This window comes from Trachemys scripta, chromosome 11 (genome assembly GCF_013100865.1).
Source record: "Trachemys scripta elegans isolate TJP31775 chromosome 11, CAS_Tse_1.0, whole genome shotgun sequence".
NCBI classification, from domain to species: domain Eukaryota; kingdom Metazoa; phylum Chordata; order Testudines; family Emydidae; genus Trachemys; species Trachemys scripta.
The window spans coordinates 10993037-11012383 of NC_048308.1; the positions used below are offsets into that span (position 1 = coordinate 10993037).

Below are 19347 nucleotides of genomic sequence, written 5' to 3' on the forward strand. Positions count from 1 at the left end.
GCAGGGTCCAGAGGCATGGGGGCTGCCCGAAGCCTGAGCGCTACCGGCTTCACGGTTTGCCGGGCAGCCTCCAGACCCTGCGCCCCCGGCTGGGCGCTTCCCCTCCTGGGCTCCAGCTGCGCTGGGGAAGTGCCGGCCGGGGGCGCAGGATCTGGGGGCTGCCCAGCAAACCGTGAAGCCGGTAGCGCTCGGGCAGCCCTTTTCGCGTGGCTGGGAGTGGGAGGGAGGAGGGGGCGGAGTTAGGGCAGGGAAGGGGCGGAGTTGGGGCGGGAAATGGGCGGGGCCAAGGCCCCGTGGAGGGGCCTCTTTTTTTATTTGTTAAATATGGTAACCCTAAGTAAGCAGGAAATCAAGTCCTCTCCAAGTTGCAAATCATCAGCATAGATGCTGTTGCCCACAGATGTTGTCCCTGCTCTTCCCTCTTTGCAAGAAGATTTGGCCAGGGGAGCCTGCACCTAAGCAAGGAGGCGTGAAGTTTACTGGTGGTGAATTTAGGGCTTTGCACCCCTTTGAAGGGAGGGGGTAAGGACTTGGCCCTTAGAGAACACTTTGTGGGAGCTCACCTTTGAGGAATGATGACAGTTCCATGGAATTGTAATGAGTCCCAATGGTGAGCTGATTGTTGGTGACCTCCAGCTCCAACAAAGCATATTTTAGAAATTGAAATGAGATCTGCCTGCGGCACTGGAGGCAACGCAGCTGTAATGAAAGTATCACTGATGGCTTGTGGAGACGTGAGGATCATGAACATTTAGGAAGTCAATTTGTTTGTTCTCACAATGGGCCCCATTGGTTTGATTTGTCAGATTTACCGGAAAAGTAAGTGGGTAAATGAGCTGCTACCATATCCCAGACAGGGCTTAGCTACATGTGTAGCAATTGCTGATTGACTCCTAAGTGCTACAGTAATTCAAATAAGTTGTTGTTATTATTATTATTATTATTATTAATAATGATAAATAATAATTCCACCCCATGTGCCTTGTCTGTCACGTTTTGCAATATCAGCCGTTCAAAGGTCACTACTGTGTGTGCTCACCACACCAACGGCCCAATCCCAAGTTCAGGGAAATCATTGGACATTTTTTTATATAACTTCAGTGGGTTTGGATCAGGCCCTGAGGTTGTAGCAGAAACCAGTAGCAATGGGCTAAGGACACCAACGCAACTGCATTTACCATAGTTAGAATAACCTAATCCAAATTGCCATGTGTCTGAGTGAAAATTCCCCCCCCCCTTGCTGATCTCCAAGGTCAAAGGTAGAAGGGTGATGATACTGCCATGCCATCCTCAGCGATGCTCAAATATACAGTGGCTGCACTTGCCTTCTTTTGTTCCTCAAATATTACTAGAGAGAGCGGGCACTCGGGCTTCAGAGCCAAGCTGAGCACCAGCTGAGAGCAAAAAGAAACTCCCACCCATGCTACAGTATTGCAAAATTGAGTCAGCACATTATGGTCTAGAGGACATTGGCCTTCCTCTAAAACCTTTCAGTATAGACCCGTGTCGGAAACAGGATACCTGACTGGATGGACCAGTTCTGATACAACAATTCCTGTGATCTCTCCAGCCGCTGCCCAGACAACTCTCATGTCCACAATCGGTAGTGGAAAAGCTTTTTTTTTTTTTTAATATGCTCTAAGCAATAAAGTACAAACAATAAGTGATGTGATACTGGTTTTTCTTTTCAAGGTGTTCCAGCCGCCCCAAACCGTCCCATTGCTCAGGAAAGAAACTGCACTTCAGTGATCCTTCGCTGGCTGCCCCCATCCAGTACTGGCAATTGCACCATTTCAGGCTACACCGTAGAGTACAGAGAAGAAGGTAGGGAAACATTAGCCTTTACGGCAGGGGTGCCATTTAGGGGGCACAGAGGGGCCTGGTGCCCCCTCCATCCCTGCCCCTTCCTCCCCCGAACTTCATACAGAAGGTGTGCTCCCAGGCAGAGCTCTTAGGGAATGTCTACTCTGGCAGAGTTACAGCGCCGCGCAGAGAGCGCTGGAGGGAAACCGCTGTTATGTGTTCACACTGTCAGCTGTATTAGGAGTGGTGCACTCTGGGCAGCTATCCCACAGAACATCTCTTCCTCTTCTGCCACTGAGAGTTGTGGGAAGGCGGAGGGGATCGAGGGGCATCCTAAGTCCTGTCCCAATGCCCCGGGATGCATTGCTTTGCATTCCAGAAACCCCCGTGCTTCCATCCACATTTGGCACCATCTTCCCACGGTTTGTGTACTGTGCGCTCTGCCTCTTCAGGCTGCAGGAATGGATTCCGAACAGTTGACCAGTATGCTACTCACTCTGACTAACCCATCATGAGTGGCAGTGGAGTTATTCCCTAAACTACAAAAGCAGGAGGAGTGCAACATTGATCTCACCACACGTAGTAGCCATGACATGAAATTTTGGCATTCATGGAGGTGCTGACCACAGTGGAATGCCGCTTTTGGGCTTGGGAAACAACCACTGAGTGGTGGGATCACATCGTCATGCACATCTGGGATGACAAGCAGTGGCTGCAGAACTTTCGGATGAGGAAAGCCACATTCATGGGACTATGTGATGAGCTCGCCGCAGCCCTGCGGTGCAAGGACACGAGAATGAGAGCTGCCCTGCCATTGGAGAAGCGCATGGCAATTGCACTGTGGAAGCTGGCTACTACAGACTGCTACCAATCAGTCGCTAACCATTTTGGAGTGGGAAAGTTGAACGTTGAACTTGTGTTGACGGAAGTGTGCAGGGCCATTAATCACATCCTGTTCCGGAATACCGTGACCCTGGACAACGTGCGTGACATTGTGGATGGCTTTGCACAAATGGGCTTTCTTAACTACCGAGGGGCGATAAATGGCATTCATTCACCAGACCACCTAGCCACCAAGTACATTAATCGCAAGGAGTATTTCTCAATGGTTCTCCAGGTGCTTGTGGATCATTGTGGGCGTTTCACAGACATTAACGCAGGCTGGCCCTGAAAGGTGCCTGACACACGCATCTTTCGGAACACTTGCCTGTTCAGGAAGCTGCAAGCAGGGACTTTCTTCCTGGACCAGAAGATCACCGTAGGGGAAATAGAAATGTCCATTGTGATCCTTGGAGACCCCACCTACCCCTTAATGCTGTGGCTTATGAAGCCATACATGGGGCAACTTGACCACAGCAAGGAGCGGTTCAACAACAGGCGGAGCAAGTGCAGAATGACTGTTCAATGTGCTTTGGCGGTTTAAAGGCCCACTGGCGCTGCCTATACGGGAAGCTGGACCTGGCCATTGATAATATTCCTATGCTTATAGCCGCGTGCGGTACATGTCATAATATTTGTGAAAGGAAGGGTGAAAGCTTCACTTTGAGCAGTCTATGAATCTTCCTATTCAAGTGGATGAAATTGGACAATTTCCAGGACTGTTTTCAAAACATTTTCATACTTGAAGTATCTGCCTGTGAGATGTTCATGATGGATGATGCAATGAACAGGGAGAAACTCCGGAAACTTGGGATCGCTTTTCAAAAGTCGAATAGGGCCTACTTTTCCCCCCACCATTTCAGGTGCTCCATCCGTTGCAACACTGACAAGTTTTATCCAGCAGTGCATTGCCATTTGTCAATGCTTTGTCAAGTGCATTCTTTATGTCAACACTGCGGGCTGTTTCTTTCAGCACCACTAAGTCCAACATTTCTGCTTTCACAACTACATCCGCAGAAACACAGTTTGAAGATGTCATGGTCATCCATGAAATTAATGTAGGGTTAACACTTAAATCTAAAACTATTCATTTGCGACTTATGAACAGTAAACACAGCCTGTAGTGTGCAGCATGCAAGCAGATCACAGCACACGAGGTCTGCACAGCGCTACAGTGACACAATTTCCTGTTATAATGAGCATGTGCAGCTGAAGTCCCCAGCAGCGGTCCCCCTCCCACAGGGCTGAAGCTCCAGCAGAAGCACCCCTCCGCCTGCAGGGCTAAAACCCTAAGCACTGGCTTGCCGCCTCCTCTGGGGCTGAAGACCCTAGTAGTGGTGCCTCTCCTGTGGGGCTGAAGCCCAGCTTTGCCACCCCCAGCTTCAACTCAACACCCAGCGGGGCTGAAGCCCTGAGCCATGGTGCTCTGCTACGGGGCTGAAGCCATGAGTGCCGGCTTGCCCCACTGCGGGGAGAAGCCCCGACCTTCGGTGCCCCGCACAGGGCTGGAGCCGCAAGCGCCAGCTCTTCCCCCCCCCCCCCCCCCACAGGATGAAGCCCCAAGCTCTGCAAGCCGCAGTTGATCCCTTAAAGAGCCACATGCGGCTCGTGAGCCACAGTTTGGCCACACCTGTCATAGGCCATTAATTTCACTCAGCTACTCCTGCATTAAGCTCAGTAACTTGGGTTTGGCTAAAGCAAAGACATCCCATTTTGATTCAAAGTCTTTTCTTATATTGTCACTGTATAAGACAGGCTTTTCTGATGGCCTCTTACTGTGACTATATTAAGCTGCTTGTGTTTTTGATCCAAATAACTTTGCTGTTTCCTGCATTCCAAGTGACGACCCACTTCCTGTTTTCCTTCCATCCAGCACTGAATTCCCCCACCTTTCTCAACTACAACACTCCCTTCCCCCCGCAAAAATAAATAATTAAATGCACTGCCATCCCTACAGGCCTAGCAATGCATTATGCCAAGGTCATACAAACTGATTCATATTCCTATTTACCTTCTGCTCACAAAGGCACAATGTTCGCTGGGCGGAATGCCTTGCCTTAGGCATGTGGCCTCTGTTTTTTTTCCCTTTTAATCACTCTACAACAAAAATGTAAGAAGCAATTTGAATTGTCTAAATCCCGTCACTTAGTGAATGATCTACCAGCTATTTTAACCCTCATCGCCTGGATTTGACTGGCACATCTGACAAAGAACATTAACAACATTAATTGTTGCATTAACTCTTACTGTTGTTAATGCAATCAAAACATTTTAAAAAGCAGTAGTTCTGTTTTTTAAAATGTTGTTGATTCCTCCACTGTTACTCAACTTCACAAGGATCACTGACTTTTCCCTGCCTGTCTCTGCGATATAAGCGAACCTCACAGATAGTCATGTTCATGTACTTTATGCAAAACAAATACTTTATGGTAAGAACTTAAGGTTAAAAAGTCAGTCTTATACACAAAGATTCGGCCTCCTGACTCCAATTTATATAAAAATACTCCATGCTTATGCATCTTGCTCTTCTCTTGCCATGTGAATGCCCAATATTACTGCGACTTACCGTTAATGGGTGTCATGTTGCTCACATGCCCCCAGATCAAAACATACCCCAGGCCCAGAGGTTGAAGATTTGTGATATGTAGTTATGCCATCTTCAGTGAATCTGGATTGTAACATGGCTGCCTATGCCTCCTTCCCAGATGCGATTACTACCACTGGTCCAGTTTTCTTCATTCTTTTCCCCCACATTTGGCACATTGCAAATGGGTCTTCCTCCAGTGCATCCCAGAATCCTTTGTGCTGGTTTCCATTGTTTTTCAAACAAGACACCAAGGTCCATGGCTCTTCACGGGAAGGGCTACAGGAATGGTTCCCCTGGGTTTCCGGGCATTCATAGAAGACCCAGTTGCAAGTGACTGAACCAATCTGCATCAGCACAGGTGAGGAGAGACTGAATGGGGCTCAAAGTTATGTGTGGTAACCAGAGGCCCCTCTTTTTTTAAAAAATAATAAATAAATAAATAAAACCCCAAAAATCTCAAGTACAGAATCTCCTTTTCTGTTGATTCCTTTGGTATGTCACCCAGTTATTTCACTGTCATTTCCAGATATGTCTGGATATTTTTTCTTGGGCTGTATTTTGGTCTTGTTGTCCATGAATTTTATTCCTGGAAGGCTCCATATTTAGCAGATCTCATTATGTACGCCACAGACATGTTCTGAGAATCCTGACAACTTGTTCTTCATCTAGGTCCTTCAAGAATCCTATCTAAAGCCCAGCTCCCTCTTGCCAGGGTAAATAATGCATCCTAGAATTTCTTCCACTGCACTTCACTGTAATCAAAGAGAAAAAAATCAAGTCAACATCACATTTCTTTACCTGATTTCACATTCACTGAAACCTTGTGCACAGGCCGGTGCACATCAATGTAAGCCTGGTGTGAGACAACCTCAAATGCTGTGCGCATTTCTGGGGACCTCACTGCCCGAAAGATATTGGCAGAGAACAACCAAAATGACAGGGGGTCACAGGGTCTGCACAGGTTTCTGCCCTCTCACCCTGTGCTTAGGCTGGTAAAATAAGAGTTCTCACGCCTTCTTCTGGTGTTTCACCCTTGTGCTTTATTTTACAGTGCCACCGTGCAGTCCCCTTTATCCCCCAACAGTTATCTCATTTCTACCCCATTCCAGGGTCTCTTGGCCCTTGAGGCTCCTTTCCTGTGGTGAGGAGACAGAGCTGTCACCTCCTGTCCTCTCCCAGGCTAGCCTCCCAACTGAGTTTTGTTCAGGGCTTTTATAGCCCTCCCAGCCTTCAGCCCAGCTGTCGCTGCTTAGCTCAGTCTATTGCAGTGACAGCCCTCATTAGGGCCTGCAGCTGGGCTCCCTGCTGGCTGCTTTGAGCCTCTGCCCCTGGCCTTTCTGCCTGAAAGCAGGGCTTAGCCAGCATTTTAGCAGGGCATTCAAGGGGTTTCACCCCTGCCCTGCCACACAGGGGTTGCAGGGATTGACTTAAAGGAAAGAGTAAAAGTATTACATAGCTGTAGCTTGGTTAAACAATAACTTGAGAGAAGATATGTTTGGAGGGAGAAAAGTTGTCCCAGGAGGGGACCGAGGAGTTATTAGCAAAGAATAATGAGATGAAATTGTGAGAAGAAAAGTTTAGGATGCGCTATCAGGAAACTCAACGAGGAGTACTTGTGACACCTTAGAGACTAACAAATTTATTTGGGCATAAGCTTTTGTGGGCTAAAACCCACTTCATCGGATGCGAGGAGTGGAAAATACAGTAGCAGGTATAAATACAGAGCACATGAAAAGATGGGAGTTGCCCTACCAAGTGAGGGGTCAGTGCTAACAAGCCAATTCAATTAAGGTGGAAATGGGCTATTCTCAACAGTTGACAAGAAGGGGTGAATACCAAGAGAGGAAAAATCACTTTTGTAGTGCTAACGAGGCCAATGTAATCAAGGTGGCCCATTTCAAACAGTTGACAAGAAGGTGTGAGTATCAGCAGGGGTGAATTAGTTTTTGTAGTGACCCATCCACTCCCAGTCTTTATTCAGGCCTAATTTGGTGGTGTCCAGTTTGCAAATTAATTCCAGTTCTGCAGTTTCTCGTTGGAGTCTGTTTCTGAAGTTTTTTTGTTGAAGAATTGCCACTTTTAAGTCTGTTATTGAGTGTCCAGGGAGATGGAAGTGTTCTCCTACTGGTTTTTGAATGTTATAATTCTTAATTTCTGATTTGTGTCCATTTATTCTTTTGCGTAGAGACTGTCCGGTTTGGCCAATGTACATGGCAGAGGGGTATTGCTGGCACATGATGGCATATACCACGCATATACCAATGTAATACATTTGTTAGTCTCTAAGGTGCCACTCCTCAATGTTTTTGCTGATACAAACTAACACGGCTACCACTCTGAAACCTATCAGGAAACTGTCATATACTAAACAATGGAATAGTCTCCCGTGGGATGTGATGGAAGCCCCATCACGAGGGAGGCCTGATTCTCCTCTCCATTACACCAGTATAACTCCAAGAGGAGGCCACATGCCTAATGCAAGTTAGAACCCCTTGGATCACCCTAAACAACGGAATTAAAGCAGCTCAAAACCCGTGTATTGGAGTGGAGCATTAGGCCCATCAAAACTTGTCTTGAGCAAATCACTCAAGAATGTATCATTGCAAACAATCCTGTGTATTTTCAGGTCAATGGTCAAAATTAATTGCATAATAATAGAGGCTTTTTCATTTCTACCTTTTAAAAAAAACCATGGATTTTACCTGCTCCAATATAAACAGTCTCATGTGACATCTATGTATGTGTGTATCAGAGAGAGAGAATTCTCTTACTGAGTATGCTTCATTCACACATTGATTTCTTTATGAATTGGCCTTATCATTCTGCTATATCACCTGTAAACGGTGATGGCTAAGAACTGGTATTCTTTAAGAACTGGTATTCTACTTTTGAGCTAAATCAAACTGTATTTTCTTCAAATGGCTCTCTTTCTCCATAAAATTCAGGATCCCAGGTCTGGCAGCAGTCAGTAGCCTCCACTTTGGATACCTATCTCGTCATTGAAGATCTCACTCCAGGCTGTCGATATCAGTTCAGAGTCAGCGCCAGCAATCCCTGGGGAATTAGTTTACCTAGTGAGCCCTCAGAATTTGTGAGCCTCCCTGAGTATGGTGAGTACTTTGTGAAAAGGAAAAGGCCAGCTGACGGACGAGAAGGAGAAGGTAATGCTTATAAGGAGAATTGTTCCTTGATTGGTCAACATTAAATTTCCTTTCCAGAGCTGATTCAGGTGATGAATATCAGAGAAAGCTAGATACTTCCTCAGAACAGTCCTAAATGTTACTAGCCTAACCAAGTCCTAGCATCAACACAACTCCTTTTTCTCCAAAAGGAAAAGGCATTTGGATAACTGAATATCTGATGGATCCCAGAAAACTTGCCATTCCTCCACCCCACCATAACAGGATTCCTCCATATCCCCCCATGCCAGGGGATGTATGCCTCATTCCTCTCTTACCTGCCCTACCCCCACATGCCCCGGCTCTGTCTGGAAAGTAGGTCATTGGAGATATATAATCAAGTTGAATGAAGGACTTTGCAGACCCAGCCAATAATCCTTTACACTTCTGTAAGGCATTTCATCTGAGGCTTTCAAATCAGTTTACAAATATTAATCCTCCGCACGCCCCTGAGATGTGGATAAGGCAGGATTACTAACCTCATTTTACAGATAAGGAAATTTAGGTGCTCTTGGTTTAAAACATATGAATGTATTTCATCAAGTCATAAAACTCTTTTAAATGGAGAGGGAGGATGGACTTGCAGTCAAGGTCCTGTGTGACCTTGGACAAGTCACTTGATCCTCAGTGTCCATCTGTAAAATAGGGATAATACTTTCCATCTCCCACACTCTGCCTTGCCTATTTAGACCATAAACTCTTTGGAGCAAGGTCTGACTCGTGCATTGCCTAGCACCATGGAGCTCTGGTCTTGGTTGGTGGGTCTAGGCAACTGTAATATAAATAATAATTTGTTTTATATTGTAAGAAATAATAGAACTTATCTTACAATGGCATTAGAAGTCTCTGCTTTTCCTTGCACTTAAATGGAAGCTGTATTATTTGACTCCTACTCTATCCCAGGAGCCTGTCAATACGACAGCTCAGGATTTGAGGCTGACCCTCCACTCCCTGGCGATCAGATCCTCACACCACTCTGGAAAAGGACCAGAGTGGCAAAAAGGGGCTCCAGAAGCTAGGATCTGGCAGTGGGAGCTTTTTGGTGCAGGCACTGTGGAAAACAGCTTCAAGTCTGTCCTTTAGGGACCCCCTCATAAGCCGCAGCATAGGGGGCAGGGATGGAGATGGGAGGGAGGGTATGTCAGGCACAGGGCTACTGCACTGAGATTCTGGGCAGTTTCATGGCTGTTTTAAGAGTATGTCTACACTGCAGCTGGAAGCAAGTCTCCTAGCCTGGGTGGGTAGACTTGCGCTAGTATGGCTAGAGATAGCACACTAGACATAGCAGAGCGGGCTGTGCAATTCAGGTTGGGGCTCAGGCTCTCAACCCCGAAAACATCCACTCCATGTGCAGCGGCAGTCAAACAAGCAAACGGAATGTTGGGAATCATTAGGAAAGGGATAGATAATAAGACAGAAAATATCATATTGCCTCTATATCAATCCATGGTACGCCCACATCTGGAATACTGTGTGCAGATGTAGTCGCCCCATCTCAAAAAAGATATATTGGAATTGGAAAAGGTACAGAAAAGGGCAACAAAAATGATTAGGGGCATGGAACGGAGTCCGTATGAGGAGAGATTAGTAAAACTGGGACTTTTCAGCTTGGAAAAGAGACGACTAAGGAAGGATATGATAGTGGTCTATAAAGTCATGACTGGTGTGGGGAAAGTAAATGGGGGGGAAGTGCTATTTACTCTTTCTCATAACACAAGAACTAGGGGTTACCAAATGAAATTAATAGGCAGCAGGTTTAAACCAAACAAAAAGAAGTATTTCTTCATGCAATGCACAGTCAACCTTTGGAACTCTTTGCCAGAGGATGTTGTGAAGGCCAAGACTATAACAGGGTTTGAAAAAGAACTAGGTAAATTCATTGAGGATAGGTCCACCCATGGCTATTAGCCAGGATGGGCAGGGATGGTGTCCGTAGCCTGTTTGCCAGAAGCTGGGAATGAGCAACAGGAGATGGATCACTTGATGATGACCTGTTCTGTTCATTCCCTCTGGGGCACCTGGCACTGGCCACTGTTGGAAGACAAGATATTGGGGTAGATGGACCATTGTTCTGACCTAGTATGGCCGTTCTTATGTTCTTCAAGCCTTGAGAGCCTGCACTCCAGCCCAACTCGCAACATCTGCACTGCTATTTTTAGTGCACTAGCTCAAACCCAGTGTCATGAACATACAGCTAAGGGTAGCATAAAATCCCTCCTTTACCTATAAAGGATTAAGAAGCTCAAATAACCTGGTTGCACCTGACCAAAAGGACCAAGAAGGGGAGAAGATACTTTCAAATCTGTGGGGGAAGGTTTTTGTTTGGTCTCTCTCTGTGTGTTCTCTCTGGGTCATCGAGGAATCAAGGCAGGGAAAATACATCTCCCAAAGCCATACCTAAACTAAGTATCTAAGATTACAAATTGTAAGTAATAGGAAGGAAATGCATTAGATTATCTTTTGTTTTAGTTTGTAGATTGTCTCTATGCTAAGACGGAGGTTTATTCCTGTTTTTTTTGTAACTTTAAAGTTTTGCCTAGAGGGGAATCTTCTGTGTTTTGTATCTTATTACCCTGTAAAATTACTTTCCATCCTGATTTTACAGAGGTGCTTCTTTTACTTTTTTCTTTATAATAAAGTTCTGTTTTTTTTAAGAATCTGATTGGTTTTTAGTGTCCTAAAACCCCAAGGGTCTGGTCTGTGCTCACCTTGTTAACCTATTTGGTTGGTATATTATTCTCAAGCCTCCCCAGGAAGGGGGGTGAAGGGGCTTGGGGGAATATTTTAGGGAAACAGGAACTCCAAATGGTCCTTTTCCTAAATCTTTGTCTAACTCACTTGGTGGTGGCAGCAGTACCCATCCAAGGACAAGGAAGGATTTGTGCCTTGGGGAAGTTTTTAACCTAAGCTGGTTGAATATAAGCTTAGGGGGTCTTTCATGCGGGTCCCCACATCTGTACCCCAGAGTTCAGAGTGGGGAAGGAACCCTGACACCCCATCAGTGTAACTCTGTCTACCTGGGCTGGGTGACTCGCTCCCAGCTGCAGTGTAGATGTGCCCAGAGAGGCAACTATAACTTAGGCCCCACAAGCTGTCTTTGTTACAGTGAAGATCATGCAGCCACTGGAGCAGCCCAGAACTGGGACGTCACAAAGGTAACTTCAAGTCACCTTAACTTCCTCTTCTCCTGGGCTGCACCTTTTAGAGGCACAGCGCAGAATCTCCCACTGGCAGTTTTGCCTAGGGAAGAGAGATGGAAACTGACTCTTAATTGTTAATTTCTCCTTTAAGACACTTAAATTTTTAAATGCTATATGATCATTAGAACGTGTTTTATGTTACCTAGGAAACTTTTCTTAACCTGGATCTTTCTTGAATTTGTTTTTCCCCAAAGATGCTGCCGCTGATGGCGCCACTGTTTCATGGAAAGAAAACTTTGACTTTGCTTATATGGAATTGCATGAGATTGGGAGGTAATATTAGCATTGTAATAAACCAGAAAAACAACCATGTGAAGCTTTCCCATCACGAGAATGTTTAGGGTTCTTTTGTAGCTACCAAGTAAATGCAACGTTTCCTTCTTACCTTTTTAAAAATGCCATTTCTTTCATGCTGTTGTGCACATGAAATCAGTACAAAATATGTCACTTTCAAGATCAAGTTTAGAATATAGTCTGAGTGTAATTCAGAAGGGAATGGCTGAATGTGAACTTCTAACCTATTAGGTGTGGAAATCTGTATCTGTCACTGGAAGTTTTTGCTAGCATCTGCTCTCATCTTTAATGGGGGGGAGGTGTTTCTTTTGGTTTTCTGAGAATGGTCATTGTTTTTATTAAGAAAATATTTTTGTGCTTTTTTAAAAGAAAAAGCAGCAGCTGCAAATTGAGCCCACGGGAGATCATTAGACGACAGCACAATGACTGTACAAAGAGAAATGACGCCATTTATCATCTCTTTTTGCTCATCCCAAAAACTCTAAACGCCCAGGATAGGGAACATAGGTTCTTTGTAAGGAAATGTTATGAATAACTAGACAAATCTGATTCCTTGTAAAATATTAATGCGCTGACTCAAATAATGCTTTGAAAATCACTCTTCTTGCACTGAAAAAACCAGACATGATTTATTCATGGATCGTCTTCATTATCATGTCTTCCAGGGGTCGATTCTCCACAGTAAAGAAATGTATTCACAAAGCCACCAGGAAGGACGTTGCTGTGAAATTCATTAGTAAAAAAATGAAAAAGAAAGAGCAGGCGGCACACGAAGCAGCTTTGTTACAGCACTTGCAGCATCCTCAGTACATAACTATCCAGGATACCTATGAGTCGCCCACGTCTTATATCTTAGTTTTAGAGCTGTAAGTACCTCGCAGGATTTAAGTGAGGCTCTCCCATTGACTTCAGTGAGCCTAGCATTTCACCCGCTGCCCTTTTTTAGATCATAGTGCCGTGTAGCGCACCCGTTACACGCCGGATTTCTATTGTCTCTCGTCTATGGATTAAAGGAAACTAAGAATCACTGGGACAAGTTCATGTTTGATGTTACTCCACTGAAGGCAGTGGGATTACATCAGAGATTAATTTGGCCCCCACTGTCCATTTTTGATAATTGTGTTCAAATATATATCAGTCAAATCTCACCCAAATGCCTATTTATTTATTTATTTATTTAGTGACAAATGCAGTGCAGCAAGCACTATTGCTCTGTAAAGAAATGGTGGCTTTTGGAGACAACATGTCTTAGTGGCCAGAGCACTGGTTTAAGACTCCAGAGACCTGAGTTCTAGTCCTGGCTGGGTGACCTGAGGCAAGTCACTGGCTGCCCCGTGCCTCAGTTTCCCCAGCTGTCAAATGGGGATAATGATATTGGCCTGCTTTGAAATCTAATTATTAAAGAAGTTTGATATTATTTTAATGCAAAATACTACCTAGGTAGATAATGTCCTATGAAGTACAGGTGGGCTATTTGTGTGTGTGTATGTGTGTATGTGTATGTGTGTATGTGTATGTGTGTATATATAGGCCTGGGTGGATAAATAGGCCTGGGTGGACATTTTTCAGAGTGTACATTTTCAAAAGGAAAATATTTTCATTTGAAAATTTCAGTCTTTTTTCTTTTTTTTTTTTTTACACCTTTATCCATCAGCCCTATAGATAAATAGACCAATCCCAGTAAATAAATGTGTTTGTTTTCAGAGAAATTGCCACCATATGTTGAATTAGTCCTTGAGCAAATGATGGTATCTTGAGGCTGCTTTAGATTTTCAAAGACTGTTGATAAGTTAATGGTTGAGGAATAATCATGCTACCGCTTTCATGGCCTGCCAGTGTCTTTAGATCTCATTAGCTACATGCTGAGCCTTACATTTGAGCTTCCTCCATTTTTAGGTCATTGCAGTTATCTTTTCAAATATTAACCATTCCTGGAGGTTTCGTGTGATGAATTTTTTTTTCAAGCTGGGTTTTTGATTTGTTTTTAGTATGGATGACGGCCGTCTCTTGGATTATCTTATGAATCATGATGAACTGATGGAGGAAAAAGTAGCTTTCTACATAAGAGACACAATGGAAGCCTTACAATATCTTCACAATTGCAGAGTGGCTCATTTAGATATAAAGGTAGGAAGTAAAGAGGATGAAGCTATTCCTTGGTCAAGCACCAACCCCAGAACGCCTAGACACAGTCTGTGCCCTAATGAGTTTGCAATCGAAATAGACAAGCACTACAGTTCAGATCTATAAAGCACCAGGTGGCCAGCAGAAATGCTGATCACACTGTGGTGCGGGATTTCTTTCTTCCTTTTAATAGTAAGACATCCCTTCCCTGTTTGATGGGTTTATACTGCTGGGCTTTGTGGAAGAGCCATGTTTTAAGGCGGGATTTAATTAGGAGAGTGGATGCCTGGCACATGAGAAAAGTTGTTCTTGCAAAGAAGACAAAAGTAGGAGAAGGCTGCAAAAGGAGAAGTTGGGCGCGAGGAGCAAAGTAGGGACTACGAAAAGAAAAGAGCCGAGGGGCAGGCAAGAGCATAGCAGTGCAAAGCCTTGAAGGTCAGGGCAAGGAGCTTAAACTTCAACGGGAATGGGAGAGGAACCCAGTGGAGAGATTCAAGGAGGGGAGTGACTTGGTCAGAGGGAAGAAGGATTTTCCCAACTGCATTTTGGAGAATTAGAGAGGCTCAAAAGTCTATAATGTCATTACCATGAATCAAAGCTTGTTTTGTTAACACACATGGCAGAAGGCAGCTATGCTGTCAGAGTCTGACAGATAATGTCCTGAATTCATTATTGTAATGTTTTATTTATTGGCATTCCAATTCTTTTGGCTGATTGATTATAACTAGCGTACAATACAGTGACAGAATTTCATTGGGGATTGACACCAACCTGGGCTCAAGCTGCCCTGGGTAGAAGTTAAGGTGGTATTGGTTGTTTGGGGATTATTTTTTTTATATAAAGTGCATGTGCAGACTTAAACGGCCATCAAAAATAGACACTGAGGTGCCAACCTGCCCTCTTATATGAATTCCCTTTCCACTTAGGGCTGGTCCACACTAAGCCCCCAGTTCGAACTAAGATACGCAACTTCAGCTACGTGAATAATGTAGCTGAAGTCGAAGTATCTTAGTTCGAACTTAAAGGTACTTACCGCGGGTCCACACACGGCAGGCAGGCTCCCCCGTCGACTCCGCCTACTCTTCTCACGGAGCAGGATTACCAGCGTCGAAGGCGAGCACTTCCGGGATCGATTTATCGCGTCTAGACAAGACGCGATAAATCAATCCCAGAAGATCGATTGCTTGCCGCTGAACCAGCGGGTAAGTATAGACGTACCCTAAGTGACTTAATCCCTACTAGTAGACTCAGCTCCATGGAGGAGTCTCCTGGAATATTCACCCCAGAAATCTTATTTCAGGTGGTACTTTGGTTCTTCCATTGCCCATGCCAAATCTTTTTTCCAAAATAACATATAAAAAGGTTAAGTCCCAATTGGTTAAGCTACCGAAAATGCTTTTCAATATGTATTTGTATATTTTTTGCTGTACCTACAGCAGCTTTCAGGAAGTATATAGGTATTCCTGCAAATTACTTAAATTACACTGAATCCTAAATTAGCAACTTTATTAGACCATGGGATAGTTTCCCAAAGCAACTGGTGGAAGTCCCCATCACTTGAGTCATTAAAGATGCACTGAAGGGAACAAAACTGTGCTTGTAAGTGAGAAGCAAGAGAGGCAGAAGTCACAGTAGGCTGAGTCATGCACTTATAAAACTGGGTGAGGGAAGGGATGCTGGTATTGTCAACAATGATTTGAGAACGGAGAGAGGAGAGAATTTGGAAAGCTCTGTGATTAGTTTAATTTTAGACACGTTGAGCTTGAGGTAGCAGTAAGAATTGCATGAGGATGAGGAGATAAAGGAGAGACCAGCAGAGAGGTATGAGTAGATGATGGTGAAGAAATAAATTTGAAAGTTATCACAAGCTAGATGAGAGCTGAATCCATGGTTCAAATGAGAACTCTTGGGGAAAGTGCAAAAGGAAGCAACAGAGAGTCCCGTGGCACCTTTAAGACTAGCAGATGTATTGGAGCATAAGCTTTCGTGGGTGAATGCGTCTGACGAAGTGGGTATTCACCCACGAAAGCTTATGCTCCAATACATCTGTTAGTCTTAAAGGTGCCACAGGACTCTTTGTTGCTTTTTACAGATCAAGACTAACACGGCTACCCCTGTGATATTTGACACCATGCAAAAGGAAGGACACAGCCCAGAGCCCTGCAGGTCTGCAACAAGTATAGGGAGAGAGCCATAAGAAATGCTGAAATAGCTACGAGCAGGAGGAAACCAGCAGAGGTTAGGACCAAAAATACCTGCACTCTAGTTTGGAAGACAAATAATTATATCCATATATAATTGCTCTAGGAAGATTAATTTGGGAAAAATAAACTTATCTCGTCTCATAGAAACCAAGAGTCAAGTCCTGCTCCATTACACTGGTGTAAAACCAGAATAACTCCGTTGACGCTAAAGGCTGTGTAAATGGGAGCGGAATTTGTTCCCAGGCATTCAGTGTCCTGATTGGTATTTCGCATCTCTGATTCAGTATAAGTTTTGATGAGCTAGTACACGGGGGTTCTCAACCTTTTTCTTTCTGAGGCCCCCCCAGACATACTATAAAAACTCCACGGCCCACCTGTGCCACAAGAACTGGTTTTCTGCATATAAAAGCCAGAGCCAGTATTAGAGGGTAGCAAGCAGGGCATTTGCCCAGGGCCCCACGCCACAGGGGGCAGCATGAAGCTAAGTTGCTCAGGCTTCTGCTTCAGCCCTAGGTGGTGGGGCTAAGGGCCCCAGGCTTCAGCCCCATGCAGTGGAACTCTGGCTTTCTGCCCTGGGCCCCAGCAAATCTAACACTGGCCCTGCTTGGTGGACCCCCTGAAACCTGCTCACGGACCAGGGGGATCCCTGGACTCCTGGTTGAGAACCACTGGTGTCAACTTCTCTTAAAATGAAAGCGACACATTTCATTTACAAAACAATCCTACAATTTAGTCTGTTTTAAAATTTCAACAGCCAGAAAATCTGCTCATTGACTTAAGGATCCCAGTGCCTCGTGTCAAGCTTATAGACTTGGAAGATGCAGTTCAGATCACGGGTCATTACCATGTTCATCAGCTGCTTGGAAACCCTGAGTTTGCAGCTCCTGAAGTTATCCAAGGTGCCCCTGTCTCACTGGGCACAGACATCTGGAGTATTGGGGTCCTCACCTATGTCATGTTAAGTGGTGTCTCTCCATTCCTGGATGAAAGCAAAGAGGAGACGTGTATAAACGTGTGCAGAGTGGATTTCAGCTTTCCTCATGAGTATTTCTGTGATGTGAGTCATGCAGCCAGAGACTTCATCAACGTTATCCTCCAGGAAGACTTCAGGAGGAGGCCAACAGCAGCCACTTGTTTACAGCATCCTTGGCTGCAACCTCACAATGGCAGCTATTCCAAAATCCCACTGGATACCTCCCGTCTGGCTTGCTTCATTGAGCGCCGCAGACACCAGTATGATGTGCATCCAGTTCCCAACGTCAAGAGCTTCATAATGAGCAGGATGAACCCGGGAACGTGATGCAACATAGTCCTGTGATATACACAGCTGGGCCTGAGGCAAGGCATACAGTATGAACAGACACAAGGTGGAATCTGTCTGTATATAATTCTGTATTGAGTATTACATACATTTCATGTGGTTTCCCAAACTGAGGGATGTAACTCATGCTAATGGTTGCAGTATCTGTCCAGTTATTCGGAACCAAAGTTAATGTAGGTGCTGTTAAGTGGGCGTGCACACCCTCTTGACAAGGCTGTTCTTGGAAAGCAAGCAATCTTCTGGTTATAGTGATGTCCATATTATAAAGAGGGTGTTTAAAATGGGAACCAAAATACTGTTGCCTTAGTTTTTTGAAAGGCAACCTTATAAGACAGCCTCATGGTCTTGGCAGACTGATTTGGAAGAGAGTAGTGATTGGTGGAGTAAAACTAGGTTGACCCTAGGCAGTCATCATTTACTACAAAACTGTGTTGGATTCAGATTTTGCTGAAATCATTGCTAGTCAAGTGCCAGTTACAGGCAGGACTTTGCAAGCCCTTAATACACGACTCCCATTGACATCAATGGGGACTCAGCCTGCAGAGGGCATGCAGGATCAGGCCCTTTTCATTGTAATATCAGCTTTTGTGGTTAACTGATTTAAATACAATGTGGTTTCAGACACTCTCTGGTTACATGGTATTGCTCACGCATACCTCTTCAGTTCAGGATACCAGTGGGATTCCAGAGCTTTCTGCTACATCAAACCAACATGCAGTAACTTTTAGAGCTATGGTTAAGGCAGTGAATTTCACTGTGGCAGAAAGCTGTTTTGACTAAGCACAATGAGACGCTGATGGTTTTTTAAAACACTTTATAAACATTGTACAGAAATCTTTTCCAAAACCTGTGCACTGAGAAAAGGCTATGTCGGATTTTTGCAGTATCTGTAATTAGATGATGATGATTTTTTTCTATCACGTTGTTCAATTTACATATGTTGTGTATATATTAAAAGGATCCTGTTCTAGCTAGCTCTGAAACTGCTCGGCCCAAAGTCCATCCAAAGCCGATCAAAGTGCAGTAAGAGTAATGGGTTCATCTTTGGGCTCACAGCTTCAAAATGGTTTTCAGTGTTTAAAATTGATTGCTTATTACACTTCCAGATTCATAAATCTCTCTCCAGGCACTTTAAGGCCTCCATCACCCAAGCATCCGTGAGGCTATTTTTATGTCCTAGGCAATTCATTGGCTGGCCAAATCTTCCCCTTTTTAGCTGCAGGACCAGAAGAAGAGGCAACTCACCGCCTAGTGTTTCCCCCGCTCCTGCTCCAATAGCTCGGGGCCCCTACAAATTGTAAGGCCAGCCCTGTGTGGGGTGGATCTGATAATCAGCAATGGAGTATATTCTTTCCAGGTGCGTGGGTAAGTTTTGTCAGTACTGAGAGCTCTCTGGGTGCCTGGAGTAGGTAATACCACTGACGTTACCAAGCCAGGTAATAGTAAACCCTTCATTCATGGTGTTGGAATTTCTTGAGGCAAAGGGCTTGATTCAATAACCTGTGCTATCTAGTCTATCTTGAGAAATCACTTAGGGGCAGTAGCAAAATCCAGCACACCGTCCTAGTGACGGGGCTGTGTCCTGGGAATATCCACAGGGAGTTGGTTGGTGGGCAGAGAGGAATTCTCCCCACTGCCAGGTGATGCAGTCATTCTACAAGCGCTACAAAAACAGCAAACTGAATAATAATGGGGGATTTCAGCTATCCCCATATTGACTGGGAACATGTCACCTCAGGATGGAATGCAGAGATAA

General features: G+C 44.7%; 1 protein-coding gene across 1 annotated transcript in view; it reads left to right on the top strand.

Annotated features, from left to right (window-relative positions):
* KALRN (kalirin RhoGEF kinase) overlaps positions 1-19347 on the top strand; it is a 739094-nt gene extending 719747 nt beyond the window's left edge. The window contains exons 22-27 of the mRNA XM_034786203.1: positions 1693-1824; positions 8215-8379; positions 11843-11921; positions 12608-12808; positions 13931-14069; positions 17025-19347. Coding sequence (XP_034642094.1) covers positions 1693-1824; positions 8215-8379; positions 11843-11921; positions 12608-12808; positions 13931-14069; positions 17025-17570 — 1262 coding nt within the window. The 3' untranslated portion in view covers positions 17571-19347. The remainder of the gene's footprint in view (positions 1-1692; positions 1825-8214; positions 8380-11842; positions 11922-12607; positions 12809-13930; positions 14070-17024) is intronic.